This window comes from Falco cherrug, chromosome 6 (assembly GCF_023634085.1).
Source record: "Falco cherrug isolate bFalChe1 chromosome 6, bFalChe1.pri, whole genome shotgun sequence".
In the NCBI taxonomy this organism is placed as follows: Eukaryota; Metazoa; Chordata; class Aves; order Falconiformes; family Falconidae; genus Falco; species Falco cherrug.
In genome coordinates, this window is record NC_073702.1 from 56,248,810 (window position 1) to 56,272,256 (window position 23,447).

General features: G+C 37.1%; 1 protein-coding gene across 1 annotated transcript in view; it reads right to left on the minus strand.

Annotated features, from left to right (window-relative positions):
- The window catches only part of LAMA2 (laminin subunit alpha 2), a 377,271-nt gene that overhangs the window by 91,137 nt on the left and 262,687 nt on the right, over positions 1–23,447 (minus strand). The window contains exons 28-34 of the mRNA XM_055714667.1: positions 21,544–21,661; positions 18,024–18,158; positions 17,241–17,365; positions 13,346–13,432; positions 12,299–12,492; positions 3,178–3,320; positions 2,540–2,638 (exon numbers count right to left, since the gene is read on the minus strand). Coding sequence (XP_055570642.1) covers positions 2,540–2,638; positions 3,178–3,320; positions 12,299–12,492; positions 13,346–13,432; positions 17,241–17,365; positions 18,024–18,158; positions 21,544–21,661 — 901 coding nt within the window. The remainder of the gene's footprint in view (positions 1–2,539; positions 2,639–3,177; positions 3,321–12,298; positions 12,493–13,345; positions 13,433–17,240; positions 17,366–18,023; positions 18,159–21,543; positions 21,662–23,447) is intronic.

The window sequence follows — 23,447 nt, forward strand, 5'->3', positions numbered from 1 at the left end:
AAGGGAAGAGGGGGTTTTGACTAAAAGTAGTGAGCTGAAAGCAAGTGAAAAGTCTGAGGTCTGCCTCTGGTGGTAGATGTGGGAATGAGCATGCAACCATGTAAGAACGTAATTAGTGCAAGAAGGATGTGAAGATCTGTATGGCAGAGTGAATGAAGGAAAGAATATGATGGGGGGTGGGGGTGGGGGGGAAGAGTACTGCACTGATGTAAGAGATGATGGATTGAAAAGAGACCACAAGGAAACAAAACCCCCAAAGGTTTTATAGCGACTAAACACTATTATCTTCTACACTTTACCTTAAAATGGATAAATTGACATTTTTTCACGGAAATAGACTCCTTACTAACCCTCATCAACCTTTTTCTTCATCACTACTGGTTTCACTTTGAAAATTTAGTGAGCCTTCAAATCAGACACAGGGAAAATCTTTGCTATCTATGGTTGTACCATGTGCTCCAAGGGCTGGCCATTATGTAGTTATTGGCTATGTCTTTATTTGGAAATGAGACTTGAACATGCTGCATCAGGATTCAGACTTCTTTCTTGGACATTGCTCGTATTTACAAACACAGAAACAAAAGGGTAGGACCTGCCACCAGTTGATAGTCCCCAAATATAAAAACCCAACTGCAACAAGTTAACTCTCTATAAGGATAACTGGAAACCATCAGGCTATTTACTCATTGCAACAATAGAAAACTGCAGACAGGGAAGCAGTGATAATCCGACCAGCACACTAACTCCCTAAGACCACACCTTCAATATTTTTCCTTCTAAGATTAATCTACAGGAGGTCAGAATTTGCAACGTTATTTTAGGTCATGTCCATGGGGGGGATTAATTTTAAATTTTTTTGGGTGGGGAGGTGGGGGTGGCAATTGGAAAAGATACTAAAAAAAGCAACTATGCAAAGGAAAAAAAATGTCTTAAGAGAAGACTGAGAAATCTTAATACAAGAAATATAATCTTCTCTGCCTGTAGGGCTGTCACAAGTTAAAAGCCCACTTAGACTTAAAAGTACCATAATAGTTATTTCTGGCAGAAAAATAAAAGATCAAATAAAAGTGAAAAAACAAGCTTTCTTTAGACTTACAGTGAGAGTATGTATAGATGCCTGTGCATATGCGTGTGTGTCTGTATAGACATACATATGCAAACACACTGCAGATGCTTTCTTACCCATTACCTATAATTACATAGTTTTTTTTCAAAATTGAATATAATCCACACAAACAAACCAGTTTTTCTGAGAACTTTAGTTCTGTAAACTATGAACAATTTTAAGACACTATGCTAAAACTGTATGGGGATAAGGTAAATTCTCTCACCTGTATATTCACCAATACAGTAATTCATGTATTTCTTATTTGGCTACTTCAACACAGGGAAGAACTCCTCACTAACATGATTTTTGGTAATCCTTCATAATACATTTTGGACAGCTGTTTTTATTGTGGCTCGTGCATTTCACTATTTTGTTCTCCACTAGGTGGCACAATTTATATTATTTTCTTAGTCTTTTCCTGACCAAAATAAGGTCTATATCGAAATAAAACTTCCTTAATAAGAAGAGTAAACAGCACATCAATTGAAATCCAGAAGACACGCTACCCTCATAAATGAAATATAGAACACATACATTTAACTAAACTCACACACCTTGTGCATATATTTGAATTCTCCCTTTAAATATTGTCCCCATTTCAATTTTGCCATTCATTGACTCTTAATGAGACCTTGTTATTTGCTAAACCAGGAATTCCGTTTCCTTGCTGTAAATTTCTTTAAAATAAGTGAATCAGGCTAGGCTACCATTTGCTCTACAGCTCCTGGAGAAACAAGCCAATACAACAGATAACCCAAAATGGAAAATGAAACCGCAAAACAGCAAAACTTTTCCTGTAATTCGCTTGAGATGGCTGAGCACTAAGTAACTATAAGTGAAGCCAGGTTACTTGTATTGCAACAAGCAATCTTAGAACAGGAACAGACTGAGAACTATTGTGAGACAGTCAGGCTCAGGAGATATGAAAGGGAATATGATGATGTTGCTGATGCAGAAAGCAGATAGACTTACCAGAGACAGTACTACTGTTTGGAAGAAAAGGAAGGAACCAGGCGGTTCAGTTTCCAAAAGCCTCAGCTATTCAAAGAAAAACTCCAGATATGCGAGAAACTATGGTAATCCCATGGGTTTGTGCCATTAGGTTTGTAACATAACCTGCAGCTGAAGTCATGGGAAAGCCCAAAAATGCTGTATCAATAACTATCTTTCTTTTAAGTGTCAGCTTTTCCAAAAAAGTTCATTCTTGGGAGCTCTGTATGAGCATTATAAAGTTTTCTTACATTATTATAAAGTTTTGCAGAAAATGTATCTCAATATATTGGCCCACAAAAAGAGGTTGTTCGAGGACTAGCTACCATTTCAAACACTGAGACTGAGAAGCATCTTATACTTCAAGTTCATATTCAGAAGATTTCCGTAATTTTGCAGCTTTAACCAAACCCATAGACCCCAACGTGATCACAGACTTACTCGTGCCAGTAGTTCATCCATTTCTGTCACCAGGGTATCCAGATTTTCTCGTGCTAGCTGAAGAAATCTCTCTGGTGCTCGCTGAGGTGAAAGCAAATGCTGTTGGGGAACAGAGGAGGGAGAGTGAAATTCTGTATTTAATGGATCTCAGTGCTTCCAAATATTGTAGAAAAGCAGCATCAAAAATTTCCTTTTCATTACACTATGCAACTCCCTTTTGTCATTGACTTTTGTGACACATCCATCCAACATAGTTTCCTTGGGAATCTTGACATCTTTACATAGTTTAGTGGAGAACCTATAAGTATGGTATGAAACATACAGTATATAACATACGTAACTGCTTTACGGACCACCAGCATGAACACCATTCTATTTGGATGCGACATCACTTTTCCTGTGCTGCAGTATAATTCCTTGCACATAGGTACACAAACTACTGCTGTAAGATTTATTTATTAAAATAAGTAAAAATAAATAGCTGTGATAACTACTTATTAATCAAAACAAGTTACAAGTAATTAAATCTTGATTTTTTTCTTCTTCCCTGAACCTGCTCATGGCTGTATGTTTGAACAGATTGAAGTACAGTTGTACTGAAGCCCTGTTATTTACGAATGTGAATACTATGAACGTACCTTTAATTCCTGTGTCATGTTCTCAAAACCATGCAACGTTTTATATGGAGCAGGCAATGGACCACTAAGGTTAACACTCAGGATCATCTGGTTTAGCCGATCCAGATCACTGAGAAGGAGTCCTGTGCATTCATCATCACAAGCTGAGAGGAAGAAGAGCAAAGCTTATTTAAATATTAAATATTGCTAAATATTTAAGACATATGAGTTAGAAATTTTATGGCACACATACAATTCTGTGAGAGTAACACTAATTTCAGATAATTTACCCCAAAAGCTTAGTGTGAGAAAAAAATGGAAATAACAACTAGAGAACAGGAAAGACCTTATTGCTTAGGACTTGGTAGTGGGACATTTTCATATAAAAAAGAGCAGCAAAATAGGTAGGCTTACCTCACAAAAAGAGGAAATAATTAACATTGTCCATTATGGATTAGCCAATATAAAATCCTAAATTAGACAAGTAATTTGGGTTAAGGTTGAAAAAAGTGGACAACTAATTTGTTAAGGTTGAAAAAAGTGGACAACTAATTTGTTAAGGTTGAAAAAAGTGGACAACTAATTTGGAAAATCTAAGGAGCACTTTAAGTATAGTATGGTTGTGGCTTTGAATATAAAAAAAGGCTACAGAAGTCTCACAATTTATATACTTTATAGTCATATAACAGCATGACCAAACATTCTAAACTTGTAATGCAGACAGTTGAAAGAGTCCAGGCAAAAATACTGAGTTTTCTGTTAGTAATGCTTTTCCCTACCTCCTTTCACTAACCAGTTTGTTTTTTATGTGTGCTTCCTCTCTTGCAAATATGCTTTAGCATGGAAAATACTGGTGTGTGCTGGATAATACTGAAAGAAGTTTGCACTCCCCCCCCCGCTTTCTATAAACTATCACAAGAAATTCTCATAATCTTACAGTCTTGTATAATTTATGCTGCAGACAGGAAAATACTTCATCCTTTAGAACAGAGTTGTGGGAGTGTCTTACTGTTTCCCTGCATAAAGATGCTACACAGAACTGGCAAACCTGAACAACATCTCAGGAAATGGAGCAAACTGTGAAACAATGAATTCACTGGTAATGTTAACAGACATAGAGGACTGTGCCTTAAGTTTTACAAGTATGTAATTATTTATTTCAGCAACACTCCCAGGCAGCTCAATGGCTTAAAAAAACCACTAAACAACATGTATGTTTCCGTAGAAAAAGAGAAGTTATTTTCAACAGAAAATTACATTTTTTTTTCCTTGAAACCTATTCTTCATATGGATTATTTTTTTCTGTTCTTTAAAGTTTTCACTTATCTGAATACTGATGTTATTCTGTAGGTTGGCTCTTCAGTACGGCAAGGAGTTGAGTCAAATACAGAGAAAAGAAGAATAATGAATAGTAGCTTAATACACCACGAAACTCGTGCGATGATTGAAAAGGAGACAAGATAGATGCTGGATTAATGCAGTAAGAAGTGGGTGCAGAAAGCTAGATACTGTTATTTTAAGACTTCCTTTTGCATTTTCATTGCTTCCATTTGCAGACTTCGTCCTCCCATTTCACAGTATTTTGTTACATAAGCTGAACTACACGAACTTCTCTGCAGTTGTTAACTGTGGGCATGATACATTCTGATTTATATCTCTATGTGAAATAAAAAAAAAAGCGCTTATTACTATCTAAGCTCTTGTCATAGTGTGCTTGCTTTTAGAAGTCTGAGAGAATTACAGGAAAAACAAGTTTTACAGCCAGTTGAATGTTTTATATAACAAACACCTATTACATAGCTGGTCAAGAAGATAAGTAGACCCGGTAATAATTTTGCAGGATGCTTGTAAGTGATCATGGACCTGAAAAGGGTTGCTGTTTGTTGTTTTCTTTTTTCTGATACATTATTTCACTTATGAAACAACCTAAATCTATTCACCCTCAAAATTGTCAGTGTTTGGTACTAAAACACTAAAAATCTGCTGTGTATTAAAGACAAAATTGTTTCACACCAACAAGAAAAAAAATGAACAGCTTATGAAGACATCTAGTATTCTCAATGAGTAAACTATTGATAAGTGAATTCAGGATAAATTAACACCTCTTGCATGATAATCAGGTTGAAAAGAGGAACTACATCAAGTGAGGACCACAGCTGAGTAGGTAAGACAAGACTAAGCTATTCCAATATGCAGTCTGAAATGTACTGTAGCTATGGGAAATATTACAAGAGTATGATTATATTTTGCAAGACTAAATACTTCTGTGTCTATCTATAAAACTGTCAGTATAAATGTGTGTCTAATACTAATGAATGCAGCACTAAATTCAGGTCATTACAGCAGTGCAAGCATGTAAGAGGCAAATCATGCAGTCAATATTACAACAGTCCAGCAAGCAATTAATGCAAATTACTGCATTTTCCATTTTCACCACACTTTCCCATGCACAATAAGTCCTGTAAGGATTTTGACTTACCTCTTGTGAGAAGCTTCTCCAAAGTATGCATGCCAAATATTTTTTTTATTTTTAAATACTTCCTCAAATAATAAAAGACACTATAAGTTTATGGGTATCTAACCACTTACTGCATCTTACAAAGAGAAGATAATGTACAATAAAGGAATTGCATATCTAAGCCACAACATGTTCCTCCAACTGAATGAATATCTAACACAATTTTGCTTTAATACTTTCATTGCTGTTAAGATTCAGAAGACTTTTATGGCTAGGTAATTTTTGGTCTAAGGGCAACCATGTAATCTCTGATATGAAGTGGTATCTTACGATAGTGACTCTTCAGCATTGGTTTCTGCTGTTTCACAATGAAGTGCTGAACTCTGTTAGGCTCATTAATCTGTTGCCCATTACCTCATTTTTCCCACTATGGCACTTGTCTCACACCAAACAATAAAAAAGATAAAAAAGCCCTCCTCTGTCCCACGAAACAGAACCCCAGTAGCGAGCTGAAACCTTTAGTTTCCTTGCCATTGCTGTTGGTTTCAGGGAGTTTGCATGATCAATATGTCTCCCAAGTATCGGAAAACTCAGATCCAGATCAGGGTCTAAAGTACTGGCTTGGGTTTATTTCTGATTTTCATTATTTAAAAAGTCTCATTTGCTGGTTCTGATACTTAGCAGTACTAGTTAGGTTTATATAGTGCATGAGTTGAGCAAAAGACATTGGAGTGTGGGTCTAGACTCAACAGGAGTTCATGCAATAAAAAAAGGGAGAACTGATAGTTTATCAGCTGCCAGGTCAAGTAGGGGTGCCCATCGCTTACTGAGCTCACGCAGATAGAGCAGCAGTTGTCCAGCACAGACGTAAATTTAATTCTTACGGCTGTGGCAGAAGAGCCCACAACTTCTGCTAAACTCAGAACATAGCAGAAGCTAGCCCACAACTTCGTAGATCTGGTGTCACACACAGTATCTTTCTTTTCAGCTCACTCTTTTAAGGCTTGTGATAAGAAGCTTCCAGCTCCTGCTAAATTAGACTGTGTAGGAGCTAGGAGATGCTTCTTTTCACAGATTCTTCAAGATCTGTCTCTGACAGCATCTCTGCTTAGTTCTGATTTTGGAAGGGCTGAGATCATGAAGCTACTCCCTATTTTAGACAAAAAAACTTGATTCTCCCAGGACCAGTGCCTAGAAGCTCCTTCGTTCTCATGGGTGAAGAACTGTGTCAGCGCATTGCAAACAGCAGTCTACATAGACTACAATATTTACATGTCCAAGCCCTAGTATGAAAGGAATCTGATTACATAATTTTCTCCTTCTACAAATATTGAATATATTAATCCATAAAGATATAAAACTGTTGACCGCAGAATGGCTGAAGATCCTTCTTTTTCTCCCCTCCCCCCCCAAGACTGAGTTAAAGAAAAATTCCTAACAAACCTGTTTGATCTCTATGTGTCATGATTATTTCCTGTTCCCTGTTAATCTCATACAGCAGAACCACACTGACTGCTTTGCATTTAGTTTTTTGCTTGATTCCAAACAACATTTGTGACAAGAGCATACATCATAGGAAAGATTTTGCAGTTTGTGTTGCAACGGAGCTCAAAATATTGAAGGCAAATTTTTCTGAAGTCCCCATTGCAGCTATGACTGGTGCCCTGAAAGAATTCACAAGGTGAGTTCTGACTTGCCACATGTTTAACAATAAAGCCTTGAAGTTCTCACTAGTATCACTTTTTTCCCTAAACACCACACAGTTGTAAGCACAGTTACTGTTCCAACAGTACTGCAATCTAAGGTTCTTCATTTTACATACTACACACTCTACAACTGAAGTGAAGTGGAATGTCACCAGGTAAAATAAAAAAATTTTACTTGTCTACAAAAATGCTTGATTGCTACAGGCTTGATCCCAAACCCTTGTAGCTTCTTCTTTCCACTTCAGCTTGCTAAGGTCACAGCTGTTTGGGAGGGATGAGTAGGGAGCAATACATGCTTTGGCTTGTATTATTGTTTACACATTTCTAGTATGTATGTGTAAAATATGAATCAAGCAAATACTAACGATCTCAGTCTGCCCAAGCATGCTGGGTACAGAACTGAGGAAATGCTGCTCCTGTTCATCACACAATTCAGCTATGTTCTGGATTGGAACACTGGGCTTTAACTAAGAAAACAGAAAATATACTTCTTCAGTACTGTAGTGATTATAGGCCAGTCAGCCATTGCCAGATGACAACTTTTAGCAGAATAAACATTGAGATATATTTATTACGGTAAAAATGAGTGATGCATAAGGGGGCATCGATCATTTAGAGAACAATTCATTTGTAGTTACAAATAAATACAAAAAATTGTAAGCATTAGAGAAGATTTGGGAGAACTTTTGTCATATTTGACAGTATACAAAGGTGTTGGCCCCATTATTAAAATTAGTTTGCAGTCATCACAAACTTTCTTACTGGCTACTAACTTTTCAAAAGAAAAGGGAAAGTAAGCCTAAGAAGTGGATTACTTGAGACCAAAAATTACAATAAAGTCTTCATCAGCAGAGTATTATGACTATCTGTACGTGACAATCTAGATGGTCACTATCTGGGGAAATAATTCAGTTATTAACCATACTAATGCAAAAAGAAAAAAATATTTTTATGATGTGTAGCAGACCATCCAGACTCCTGTATACTTATAAAGACATCCCCCACCTCACCCCCCGCCACACTTTCTGGATATTATTTTCAGTTCCCTAACAACATCCCAGAGAAAACAACATTGTTCTGTTCTAAGAATATAATGGGAAGTGAAATCTGTCTGTGCCATTCACCTGTAATTATCTTTCCATTGTTACTTAGCAGTAAACAAATTATTCCCCTTTGCACAGTGGCTGTAAAAAAAATATAGTCTCTTTCCATTCTACCTGTAGCTTTCCAAAATATAACTGTTATTACAGCACTGAAAAGTGGCATGCACTAAGCAACTGAAAAATGACGTTACCAAAAAAACCAGTAGGAACCTGATAAAACAGATTCTTAGCTATATCAGAAATAGATCACTTTAATGAATATCCGTGCTCTTCCATTTTTGTCCCCCATCTTTTCAATGGAATTTTTCACTCTAAAATCTTTAGAATACTTATGATATGGGATACGTTAAAATGTAAATGTTATATTTAAACAATAATACATTATAATAATACAATACTGTGGCTAATACCTCTCTAATTGGATTTAAGTATGCATTATTTAGCTTTCATTTCATACTGTGTGGTGACCTTGCATAGAATTTGCCAAAAATTCATTACTCAGATGGCTATTCTTTGCTAGATATTCAAAATCAATTTTCACTTACTTAAATACTAACTACAACATACTAACACGGGACAGCTTAATCACATTACGTTTTACATGACTTACAACTACATTTTTTTAAACATGGGTGATTGTATTTGCATGTATTTTTTTAAGCTAGATCGTTTTACCACCTAACTAAGGGTGCTTCGCACTTCTGACAGGTACAATGCAATTGCAGTATTTGAAATGGAACTCTGCAAATTAGCAGAAGTAGATACATGAATACAGCTAATTTGAAATATCAAAAGCAAACAGGTTTCTGTGATTGTGTGATTCTGCATATGGCATTTATTTTCTGTACATTAAGAGTAGTTAATCACTATTATTACTGTTAAGGTTTTGCTACAACTGAAGCAAGTCAGAAGGGGGAGTATTTTGGAAGTGGTTGATACACGAAAGGAAAAATATATTGTATACAGGACCAAATTCTCAGCTGCATTAAACTCAAGACTGGAACAGATAAATGTTCTGGGAGTAAGGAAGGAAAGCTTCGGGGTTTCCCTAGAAGGTGTTTCTAATGGTTCTTTAGCAGCACAATGACTACGAAAGCATATTATGGCTGCAGCAATGAATCCCCATCAGAAGAAAACAATGGTACTCTGAAGCCTGTAACATATTAGGCAGTGTTAACCATGGCAAATTCCCACAAAGTCTATGCTTGCACATTCCCTTTGTCTGCCACAGTCCCTGTGTCCACCACAGGCTACAAATGGTTTATTGATCAGGCTGGCTTTCTACCACGTCAGGGGTATTGCCCTGCATTAGCAAAGGTGGGTTTGGAGTTATATGGGGGTTGAGGAACCATTAAACAAAAGGGAAAATCACAAAGTTGGAGAAAATGGGCATAAAGTGTCTACTGAAATATTTAATTGCAGTTTTTGCAATTTATGACATGGATGTTACTGATGTGGTGTCAATGTAACAGCCCAGTTCCTGCGATAGGGGACATTTAAAGTATCTCCCATCTGTTCCTATAGGTGGTTCCTCCTTTTATGACTAAAGGAAAGAAATCATTTCATTTGATTCCCTAGAAATGACATGATATGTCCATATGGATGTGCAAAGCACTGTTTTGATGGTGAAAATTGATTATCCAGTTAAGTAAAAATGCAGCTACAGGTAGTATAGATACAGTTCAACACTGACACAGAAATATGTTGCAGTTAAATCCTGCATCTCTCAAAGCAAAAAGATGAAAAAATTGATTTGCCTGCACACAGCTTTTCCCATTGATAGTGAAGATTTTTAACCTTATTATTGACACAATGAAATAGTCTCATTAACGAACCGGGAAAGCATTACGAAGAATAACTTGCACTTAAGTTGTTTTGTACAAAGAAACTCTGTTATCCTGGATATCCAAAAGACTTTTCAGAACAGTGGTAAGGTAAATGACCAGTAAAAACATACTAAGCAGTGCCTGAGATTGAAAACATTGGCTAATACCGGTAATAATATAACAGGTATTCAGGTTGTTGAAAAATTAAGTCATTTTTGCTTAGATGCCACTCTGGAAAATACAGTCCTTATTTTAAAATTCTGTAGCTGTAACACTTACAGACCGAACTTGTGATTACAATTCTCCTTGACATGTAGGCCACAAAATGGAGCCAAAGCATAGTTAATTCAGCAAAGTAGCTTGTTACTCTATTTGCATTCTTTTTGCTGTAGTTTAAAACAGCTTAAGATATACAATAGTTCAGAATTAAGTCCTAAACTATATCACACTGCAGGATGTTAGACTTTTATTTCCTTTAAGTACACTAAGCTTTTCATCAATGAACCAATGCCAAAGTATTTATGTCTACATTCACAGTAATCTCTCTATTCATTTTCAATGATGACTTGTACCTAGGCATCAGGAGTAATGCAAAAGCACCAAACTCAACAGTCACGTTGAGAAGCTTAGTTCTACTAAGTCCCAAGCACTCTCTGAGAGCTGATCACAACTATTGAGTTAAACAATGTTCTGCACTGTGTAGTCCCTGACCCTACATGCCTAATGTTTTCCTCTTTAACCACTCAAAGAAGCCACACATTACATTCTTGACTAATATGATACATTCAGCCACTTCCAGCACTTTTCTGGTTTCTTAATTTTTCCCATTTGCTTTTAAAATTTCTGCAATTTTTTTGAGCTGTACTACCTAATTTTAGTAGTAGAGCTGTACACCTCTGGGTATTGAGGCAAAGACTGAATGCATTCTGTGGGAAAAAAAAAAACAACAAACAAACAACAAAAAAGCACCTTTCTTTGGTATCTACTTGCCATGATGTTACATGTCCCTCACACAGGCACCCCTCCCTGCCCCCACCCCCTCACCCCCGCCCGAAAATGAAAAAGCTCCAGTTAAAGTCCTGTAACAAATAAAAATCAGGTAAAACCTTGAAACCAGCCCATTGTGCCTTGCCAATATATTGAAAGATGCACAGATTAAGAAATATTATATAATGTGGACTTACTGGATCCATACCTGTATTCTACTCTAAAATGAACAATGATGGCCTCAAGAGGAAAAACCAACCAAACAAAAAAGATCACAAAAAGATCAGTTCCTGCTCAGCTGGGTGAGATTCAGGACAAGAAAATGCTTTATTTAGTCTGGATTGACCTAGTCTTCTAGAAAGGTTTTGCTACCTGAATATTTTTGATAAGACATAAGCATACAATTTCACAGGAAATGAGATGTGGGCTCAAAACAAACACTATCCAATTTCATGGGAAAAAAATCCAAACGCTAATAAAAGACATGACACTTGGTACATATCAAAACTGAAGGCAGGGCAAAGATACCAGTAAAGTAAAATGTAACTTCGTTTAGGTTATTAGTTTTCTGCTTTAAACAAAGGAAGTTATTTGTTCCTGGATATATTATACTGTCATTCCTTAGGTCTTTTAAATTCCAGTGGCTGGTTTTTGAACCAACATAAGCAAGCAAACATTGGTAAAAACTTTCCGTGTGACTCATGGTATAGAGCATTGCAATTGCTGGTTAAGTATTTAGGACAACAGTAAAAAATTCACTAAGAGCAAATATTGTCACAACAGCAATGACAACCTTTAGCAAAACTACAGACTTCAAAAACCCACAAAAAGAAATCCTTCAAAGCTTTGTTGTCAATTTTCAGTGACCATATTAAAAAATATTGAGTTTTCCTAGCATCTCAAGGCTCGTGAAAAAAATGGATCAGAATGCCGAAGTAGTAAGAAACCTGGCAATTATTTTCAAAGAAATCCACACAACTGACTGATGCACATGCAGGGTTGCATTTCTGAAACATGACAAACACAATCAAAACCTCTCCAAAATGACGTCAGTATACGTACAAATGCATTTCATGCCATCACGCGCATGCCGATGTTCACAGCCAACACACTTCCACCCTGTGAATCCAGGCCTGCAAGTGCACTGTCCAGTGGCAGGGTCACAGGGGACAGGCAGGGAACCGTATCGATCACACTCACATTCTTGGCAGGAGCCTCCTGGAGCTTGTGGGTTTCCTGTGTAGCCAGAAGAGCATCTAGACATTGCAAATACAAAACCAGGTTTGGCCAACTGAGATGCATAGTGTACTATAATGAATACTTGGCAAGATCGTAAACAAAATTTATATGAACATTCATTCATGAACCATTAATAAAATCTTTGTTGCTTCATGGCTCAGCATGCATTTGTAGAGGGACAAATGTTCTAAAGTGTCCAACAAACTGATAGTAACTTTTAACCAGGACATGGAACAGTCTGGATGGAAGGAGTATGCAAAAGTGATTCTACACTCCTAACAGTTTTCAGTCAAACTTCTAGTATACCATGACTAAAAAGTTTTCCCCACTAGCCACTTGTGTTTTGCATTAGAAGTGAAATCTCATAGTAGACACTTGCTGGTTTTGATCAACTTAATCCCACAGCGTTGCTATGGATGGGACGACAGCTGCTGTTTAGGTTATTAATTGGCAATTTGGTCATTAATATGTTTATATGTGTCTTTCACAGTCAGTGCCTGAGGACACAACAGTCACTAGAACAAAGGGTATGAGTGACACCAAGACACACCACAAGCGTGGGATCTAGTTATAGATAAATTTCATATTTCCCAGTTTAACTCCTGAGGCCCAGGGCAAAAAACAACCCACAAATCAGAAAGTAAGACTAGGACAATATTTGCAATATAAATAACACTGATTATCAATTTAAGTGGGTGTACATAAAAATTTCGCATTATGGCTGAATTATAACAACATATAAAGAGGAAATAACTTAAAGGCATGTATTTAAACATTAGTAAATATAAGTTTACAGTTACTGAAGGACATTGCCCTCCTTCAGGTCTTGCCTGCCTTTCACTGTCCCTCTCCTTTTTCCATTCATCCTACCTTTCACAGTACTGGCCTTCATATCCAGGTGGACATGCAGTGCACCGGTAATCACCGGATCCTTCCGCAACACAAGAAGGGCTAAAACTGAAACAAAAGCAAATAAACTTTTTCCATCCTATTGTATCATTTCACTCTAGTCAGGTGTGCAGAAGGGCCCAAGGTAAGCTCCATTCAATGTAAACGGCAGCATTTTCTTATCTGTTTATAAACACCTGTGGGAAATCCCTCTTTTCTATTACGAATTTTGTGAATGCCTTGCTGTGATACTGGCACAATTTAGACAAATGCTGGCAGGGCTGTATCAGAGGGGATGGAGTCAACAACTAAGCTTGCATGAGTGAGTGGTGCTGTCACTCACAGTGATCAAGAAAAAGAAGTAATGGGAAGGAGGTGAAACAAAAGATTAAAAAACTGAGCAAACAAACCCAGCCTTTTCAGTCTTATTTCATTTTAGTTTGAATGAAAGGAGATAAGCCAGGAAGAGTTTACTCAAAGCTAAGACATAAAGAAAAAGGAACCGAAGTTACAGCCACACAGAATCTTCCAAAAAGGCAGCGTCAGATTATCTCCTCAGCAATATATTGAAGAGAAAAAGGCCTACAGAGGAAAACCCCCACATATAACGCTATTTCCTTCATGATCAGAGAGGGATCATATTTTAATCATAGAAGAAACTAGATTATTTTTACTAAGCTATGACATAGATGACTAACTAGCGACTGCAGTGCATCCCTATGGGAACTGTAGTTCCATACTACAAGGAGAAAGAGTAGGTTAAAAATAAAAAAAAGGCATCGGGTCTATGAGGACTCCTCCAGGCTCTTTTATAAATAAAATTAAGCTCTTTATGAAACCATATGTAACACTGGCAATGTATAAACAGGCCAAATGGCTTAAAGTCATTGGTGAAGCATGGATATGAGGGGCACTAAGGCAAGGTGACAGTACTGCAAGATAATATGGCCACAGGTATTTTAAACCAGGCAGTTTATCTTGGATCTTATTCTGTTGCTGATGTCAGTGGCAAATTCCCGGAGACCTCAGTGGTGAGAGGGCCCAGGCAGTGGTGATGAGGGGAATTAATTTGCTCTGAAGTGAGCAGTTAATTCTGAACAGTCCTGTTACCTGAAGTAGCATGTTGCTGGAATATTAGTGCATGAAGTGCCTTCACAGACAGTTAAAACAAACAAAAAGGGTAGGTGGGGGAAAAGAAACACAACTAAATGTTAAAATGCTGCAGTATTGTAAATCTCTTTCAAATCTTTGTGGAAGAAGAACTAGAAAAGCACAGAGATGGTTAGTGGTGAGCCCAGAGCTCCTTCTTGATACAGTACAGTCACCAACCTACTCCAACTTGCTTAAAATGCACTAAATCAATAGTGCTTGAATGAGCATATAAATTTACATCTTTGCAAAAAAAAAAAGTAAACAAATTTATCTATTACTCACAAATTCATTTTCAAATGGATTTTCAACCTTATAAAAATAGATTCACACCCCTAGGAATAACTCATTCTCTGTTCTTTTTTTTCCAGCTCATCATGTTTGAAGCTGACTGCTGATTGTAAATGATATTAAAACAGTATTAAAAAACTTAGTGGAGTTTTGCAAAATTTCATGAATAAAAATATTTGCACGATACCATTCACAAATATTATCATGTCAGTCATGACATAATAAACTAACAAGATGGCTTATTAGCTATCTGCATTTCATGCAGATTATAATTAACTACATAAAATAGCTGCAGGTTAAGTAGATTTTTTTGTTCAACAGTATCTTGAAGAGCTTTCACTGCACAACACACACAAACCCAAGGTGTGCTACCCTCCTTTTCCACCTAGTTCTGTAGCTTTATGGAATGGATCTATCCCACCTAAGCCTATCCATCTAAAAGTTAGGCATGTAGTCTGAGCCAAACGTTAAGGCATGCTCTGTCAGCAGTGGAAGATGGAAATGCACAGATAGGCATATACACACATTTGAAATCACCTCCCCTGCCCTCTTTCCAGTAGTGGTTTTCTTCAGTTTTAACATATGTGAGATGTATAGTTGTCTATCCCTGCATTTACTATACAGGTACCAAAATTGTTGATGGCTACACCTAACGGAAGAAGAAATCCCATCCATGACGTCTAGAGACATCTGAGTTAAGCTATATAACCCCTAAGCAGTTCTGCTTCTGAACATGCTTAGATCTGATTCCTCACTTGACAGCGCTAAGAAATTGGATAACTATAGCATGATTAAGTGTATTTACTAATTCCAGACCAGGTGTTATTCAATTATCTGTTATGAAGGTTTTTGAACAAAAAAGCCTCATGATCACTTTAATGTGAGCGTGACACAAAAGGCCCTGAAAAAATCTTCAGCCATGCAGGCTGTGTGGTTGCACGAGATATTGTCACTTTGCTTGCTCTCCCTTCCTCAAGCAGCTCAGCAATTTGCATGTGCACCCAACATACACATACCATGTGGAGACCACACACTTCTCAGCTGTAGAGCACTTCAGCGACACCCACTTCCTGTGCTTTATGCTGTCTTTTAGGTAAGATACTGAAGTGATTTCTGGAACACAGTGTGGAGAATATGTTTACGTTCTTGTAGCAGGGTGCCATAGCCACCCAGGGGAAGAGTCCTGCTCATTTTCCGATCTGACATCTGTGTTTCTGGGGAACCAAAGGTCTTTAAGCCCCAGAAAAAAAATAGGACTTAATTATATTTTCAGCAGTTCCTACTGCCAGTTAGTAACAGAAGTTTTTTTCCAGTGCATTTACTGATGTGCAAAGCTGAGAAGCTCAATTGATCTTGTTCTTTGCAGTTTGAGTGTCTCTTCTTGATACCAGTAGGTAGAACACATAATCAAGTTGTAACAGAAAACGTTAAAAAAGGGTACAAGTCAAAATCTGGCAGTTACAACTACATTGTAACTTTCTGAGATAAAGGGTATTTCTTTAATACCCTTTTATAATTGTTTTGGTTGTTCCCAGTTTGTGTTTATGAGGTTTGGAACTCTTCTTAAGAACACTTGCCGTGGATGAAAGATCATGATGTGTTTAACTACCGATGTTCGAGAAAGGGGTTCTATCCTTCAAATTAAACCCCAGACCACCCCAAAATGATAAAATGAAGAAGGAAGAAGGAAAAAAACCCCTCTCTCAGATATACTGGCTGAAATACTCACTAAAACATCCTAAAGGTCAGACAAAACACAGAAAAATGATTTTAAGGAACACTTCCAACCTTTCAAGAGAACAATCATGAAACACAAACCTTTTCAGAGCAGCACTACAGTATGATGCCAAATATCATTATCAGCAAAACAACAAACAAATCTCAAGTGCTGAAGTACAATCTATTGGGAACACATGTGGAGACATCGTGGCAAGGCTCATTAGCATAAAACAACCAATAAAAATTACGCTGCAATAACTATATTGCTTTTAAATTATTCTGTCTTTCACAAATTGCCTAGAACTCATGTAACATTAAATAAGGAATCAATAAATTCCACAGTGGAGCAAGAAAGGCACTGTAACACATTTATACCAACAAAATATATGAGCATAAGACTTTTTACAGCTCCCTTGTGACTATATTGTACTTGAGTTCTGGTCTAGCTTCATTTGTAAGAATACCTTTATAACACACATTCATTATCTGTTGAGTACTGCATTTTCTAGCACTTATTAATTTATTCATCACATACTAGCAAGGGAGCAATTTTCGACTTTTAAAGGAAGATCAACTACAAAAAGTAGATACAAAACTTTTTAGTATGGCTTCCATGATGCCGTTCTCCTGTAGCCATCTGAAAAAAGACACAGTGAGCCCAAAACAAAGTTCTTGCTTGCTGGAAAGGTTATGCTGCATCATGAGTCCACTTACTTACTTGTTACTAGAAATGGATAGTGGACAAGCACAAGGCTGACAGTCACCCGGAGAACCTTGGACAACACCATAAAATCCCAGTGCACATCTCTCACAGTGCTGACCAGCAGTATTATGCTGACAATTCTGCAGAGGAAAGAGATGGAATGAAAGCTGTATTTGATAATTACAAGAAAGCAGACAACATTTTATTCCCAGCTTCAGGGATTCAAACTTATTTCAGTTCATAATTTCTCTTTTTCTGATATGATTTGGAGTGGGACTGCTTGCTTTAAGCGTCTATCAAATGCCTGCTGAGTTATATATGGGTTTACAAGGAGAAAGAATGGAGGCTTGTAGCTATCCAAATGTATTCTATGGAATCTTTTATCCCATTCATCCTTCCTTGCTTCTTTTGTTCCAGCTGTTGAAGCAGGAATAATAAATTAAAATTCAATCGTGTATGACCTGACGGTATCAAGTTGTGTGTATTATTACTTACAAAAGCAGTGTTGTGTTTATTGAACAACACATGGTACATTGCCCCTTTAGTTTGCAGGTACCTAGTTTTTCTTTTTATACAAATAGTAATTCAGAGGAAACAAAGCACTACATAATCTGAACTCTAGAAAATCAGAACGGAAAATGGTAGATGGTTTGTTTTATGAGCCCCCTTGAACTTTGACACTTAAGTTATTTAAGCAAAATTAGATTAAAATATTGTCCTCTTTTTTTAGCTTAGTTACACAACTTAAAAAATTGTACGTTAAGATTAACCTAGTGCATAACTTCAGAAATGTAATACCTGACAAACTGATGTTTCAGGGTCACACATAGTACTGTGTCCATGACATTGACATACAACGCAGGTGCCTAAGGACTGAGCAGGTATCCTTCCCGCAGATGGAGATGGAAGCCTATAAAATCCTGGAGAGCATGACTGCAGTAAAAAAGATGCAGAAGAAAACAGATCATTACAGAGTGGACTGGGTATGGGGAGCATTGCAAGCTCCCCTTTCCAATCATCAGTTTTTACAAGTTGTGAAAAGCACCTGACAGGATTCCAGCTGTGTTACAAACAGTATACAGTACTTTACAGATAACAAGAGCCAGCTCTAATTGGAAACATTGCTGCAAAATCCCTGGAGCACTCCACCGGCACCAGGCTTTTCATATTACAGCTTGAGAGACCTTTCATTCAGATGCAGAACACCTCACTGTTCTCACTGTGCATCAAGCATCATTCGTTTCTTAAGAATAAGGTTTGTTTTCAAAATAAAGTTTTTGCATGGACCGTGGAAAGCAAGCATGACAATTCTGTTTCCTTCACCCTTGGTGAGTTTTTCAGGTTTAACAACCTAGTATCTGCCTACATATTGCCTGATGGATAATGAGCAAAAGGCGAATGTTAATATTCAAGAAAATGGCTGCATGGCTGTATTGTTTATAGCTATATAATTTAAAGACCATAAAAGTACAGAATTCAAAATATTGAAGGCTTGCCGTGTCTTGAGACCACCAGCTCCAAATCAAGTTTATCTATCACTAAGCCTCCTCTACCTCAGCTTGGCAATAAAAGTCTGAGAGCAACCCAAAAATTACCAGCGAAGTTGACACATGCAAAATCAAACACTTGATCTTTATTTCAGGCTTATTATGCAAATCCATGAAGGTGTCTACATAGCTCCCAGAAAGCACACAGCTATGGCAGCATAAAAATACAAACAAGAACCATTTTGATAGTTCAGACCATTAGGGGTGAGTGCATACAGACAAGGCACTCGTCCCATGTATGAATCTCAGCAGCTAGAGGTACTAGGAGCCTATGAAGGCTGTCTGATGAGGTCATAATGAGGTTGACCACAATTTCTGCTTTTTGAAAAAAATGGGAAACATACACTTTTCACACAGCAATAAAAAAGATGCAAACTAAAACTAAAGACAATCTGGAGTAACTAACTTTTCATGATCAAAAGCAGGATTCTTCAGTCAAGCACTAGCTGACATGCTAGATTCTATTCATACAACACCACTCTGACAGTTTTCTGTAATAATTGCCAAAACCTCCAGAAGTCTAAGTTATGGAAAAAGCATAAACACAATTATTTTCTTTAGAATCACAAAGGAAGTAATCTAACTCACTTCTGCTTTTCCCCTTTTATTTTGACTTAGACGACATTAAGATCCCTGAAGCATAGAAAGAGTCTATCTGCTTTTTCATGGTTTGTGAAAAATTCCAATTTAGATAAATAATCTCAAATGAAAGTAATTTTATTTCTTACTACAATTTCCTAATTTTTTCCTCCCTCTCCATCCCCACAAGAGTCCTTCTCCAAACATGGTACAAAGCACAGCTTTACAATTTCTGAGTTACTTTAGGATTGAGGTGTAAACATATTTTATTTCATTAATAATTTAATTATTATATTTGGTCATAATTTTAACTAGTATTTTAAAAATAAATTATTTAATATTTACATCTTTTTAAAAATCTGCACTTCTGAGAAAATGCTGGAGCCTGTTAATTTCTCATATATGCATTCGCACGCATTCAGGTGTATGCTCTTACCAAAATAATTTGCAAAGAAAATCACTTCCTTCCACACATTTCCTATGCACTCACTCTTCCTGTTGCCTCATTTGCTATGTAACACAATCCTGTATAACATCTGAAGGGAGCAGAGTTCTCACAGATAACAAGGCACATTTCCATTTATTCACTGCAACTTTTCTCCCACCTCTAGTTTGCGGGAACCCTTTAAAATATCCCACTTAGTCAGGATGTCTGAGGGATTTGCAGAACACTCGAAGTCTTGTTCCCTGCTACCTCCACCTAGGAACTGCAACAATGATGCTGGAATTGCTAGTGCTACTCTAAAAATGAAAACATGGTGTTTTGCACACAGAAATACTGCCAGTCTCGTCAAGAGTGCAGACATTCAAAACCACTAACTTCTATTCTGAGTCAACATATTACATTTTAAACAGTTTCCCTGGTACCTATTATAAGATCCACTTTACAAAAGCATACAAGTCAGGTGATTCTCTATAAAACTTGGATACTTTTGAAGCTCACAACCTTCAACATGAAAATATTTACATAAGTAAAAAAATAAATATAGTGCAGGTATAAGGAGCACTGAGTTCACTTAGTTGACCAACACTTTTCTCCCCGTGTTCAATGAGTTAGAAATTTACCAAACTCCAATGGTTCAAGACAAAAGTTTCCATTCGTATCAGATCTGTTTTATTTTATTTCAAGACACAGTGATTTGATTGCTTCTAAGAATAAAGCAAAATACAATATTTGGATCATGTTCCAGAATTTCTGCTCCTCTTTACAAGCAGCCCCATCGCTATATAAGGGGTACTGAAATTTGATAGGAGGCAAGGTTTTGTGTATGGACTGAGCAAGATCTTTGTATGTGAGTCCTATACCAGCGCTGGAAGAAGAAGTGTGGGGGAGTAAAATGGAAAGATACCTGCCAGAACTCAGTGGCTCTTTTCAATGTATGTCCATAGATCCACTTGGATAAATTACAAGCATGCAGAAAACTGACAGTTTAAAGTGCACGGAAGATATTTCCTAAAGCTTTGAAAACATCTTCTATGAAGCACAGATGTACTACAGAATGGTTCTCATCTACATTTTTAATGCATTTTCAGTGCAATTTTGGGCAGTCAAGCATGTAAAATGAAAGTAAAATGGACAACTTTCATCCTATTTGTATTGGTCTGCAAAGGCACACTGTTGGAACAGTTTCAAGAGGAAAGATTGACAGGAGGAACCTACAGGTTCTCAACAATGAACTGCCTTTTTGACCAACTGTTCAAAAGATTCCATTATTTCAAGTTTTGGTTTTGAAATGACTTCTCTTTTAAAATTTTGTTATTTTAGTTATTCATTATAATAAAAACATTTAAGAAATCAGTACTGAAATACTGTTAAGCATAATCTCCTGTAATTATAATCTGTAATACTATTGCAAATGCATTATAACCTTATCTGTCCAAAAAAAGGCTTGATCAGTCAGCATCAGTCACACAATTCAGCCCCACAGATGCTGACCCAGTAAAGCTTTCCTTCCTGTGTTCTAAGTATTTGAGTCATTGCCATGGTGTCAGTGGCATATTTGCCTAAAGCAAAAAAAACCCTGCTTAAATTCCTTGTGAAAGGGATACCTGAGAAAGAACATAAGTCATTAAATAAAGGGACAGTTGTTGCCAGTTAAATGAGTTCACACTCTAATTACTTATCACACAGTACTAATGAATGGACCAAAGAAGGTACAAAGACTTTTACTGGAGTGAGGTTGGTACTGTACCTCACAAGACAAACCAGAATAACCCAGTGGACAGTCACATTTCTCAATCAAGGAAGCTTGAGAAATCATTCCAGACACACTGCCACGTTCGGCAACTTCCATTGAGATCTCTGAGATTCTGAAAAAAAGGAGCAAACATCTCTAATGAGATTAGCCAAGAACTAACTCAAACCCAAGTAGTTCACAGTCAGCTGGCATGGGAGAAAACAGGCTTACTTGTCTGTTTGTAGGCTTCTTGATCTACAGGAAACTAACAGCATTATTTTTGCCTCTCCTGAGGAAACAACAAAGCTACCATCACCTCCAGTCTCCTTTTCCATTTCTAGGCAATAGCATAACTTTTCTCTCCTGCTTGGCTCTCCCTCTTTTTTTAAAAAAAAATCTCTTTTCAGCTGAACTATTAACAAAAGCTCATATCTGATTCTTCATGTGGAGGGACTCATTAAGAAATTGAAGTCACATATTAAATGCAGTTCCCATTCATGACTCTCAGAGGTACGGCAATAAAATTGTTCACTAAATGAGCTTTTAATGAGGCAACTATTAAAAAAAATAAAATAAAATCTATTCTCAGCAACTAAAGCAAACCAACGAGGTCTAGAGCAGACTTTAAAGATATTGGATATTTTCCTTCTTAGGAGCAATCTTAAGATCTTTAGCCAATATCCTTCCCCCCCACACCCATTCGGATCATTTAGACACAGAAACAAACAATTTAAAGTAAACAAGAAATCCTACTACAGAAGCATCTGCTAGTATTAGAAAGGGATATGTTTTATTGTAGAGCTTCTGACTTTCAAACTTTCCAAACAATTGTTTGATTGTATTAATAATAATAACCTTGCCTCCCAACCACTCCGTGTCTTTCTAACGTGCATGCTGACCCACCACCAAAGAGCGTTGAACAAATCACTGACAAAGACAACAAACATAATATCTAATGAAATACACTTACTTCTGATGTACTGCAATGCTGTTCTTTTAGCTTACTTTGTTTTGGGGGTTTCTTTATTTAAATAGATGCTATGATCTGGAATCCCTTACTGACTTTGAGAAACAAAAAGGGTAGAGTAGTGGAAGCTTTAGAGCTTCACATATAATGCCAACTTGAGAGAAAATGTTGAAGAACACGTGACTAACTAGCTGAATAAATGTCAGCAATGCTACTAGAGTCTATTCAAGTGTCTGTGCATAGGGTTAATGCAGAGGAGCTCACAGAACCGCTCATCTCCTCATGCTCATAGTCTGTTCATCTACTCCCAAGCCTTGATTACTGACACTCTTCTGAACATTGGCATACAGACACCGGTGTCAGGGTGACTGTAGGAAAAGCAAACACCCACTGCGAAACTAGACGACGCTTTTGTGACTGAGCATAGGTGAACAGACCCATACCTCTTGATACCTTGTGTCAATGCAAAATCCCCAAATCATCTAATAACTTAAACCCTGCACCCTCATATGACTACCTGAAGAAAGGGGTTCAGTGGAGGAGGGAAACTGAACAAAAAAACCCCAAGCAAACAAAGACAGGTAAAAACAGAAGACTGAAAATAGAGCGCAAAACCATTCAAGATCTGATATATCAATGTAAGCTTACATTGAAAATTCCGTACATTCAACATGAAAACAAAACGATATGTGACTCCCTACCACCTTCAAGGCTGAGACAATGGTCTGTATGCTTCAGAAAAAAACTATTTACTGTCAGAAAGCCGTATTTACATAATAATATACTCTGGGACCTCTTATTTGTGTGAAAATGTTACTTAAGGAAGGCCAGGCTTGGCTGATTCTTGGAACATGCCTAATAGGCAGCAGTCCAACAACTGCTACCTGATCAGTGTCGGGGATATTGAAATAATTCACAGTCAAATTGAAAGCATACTTCCAATTCAAACTAA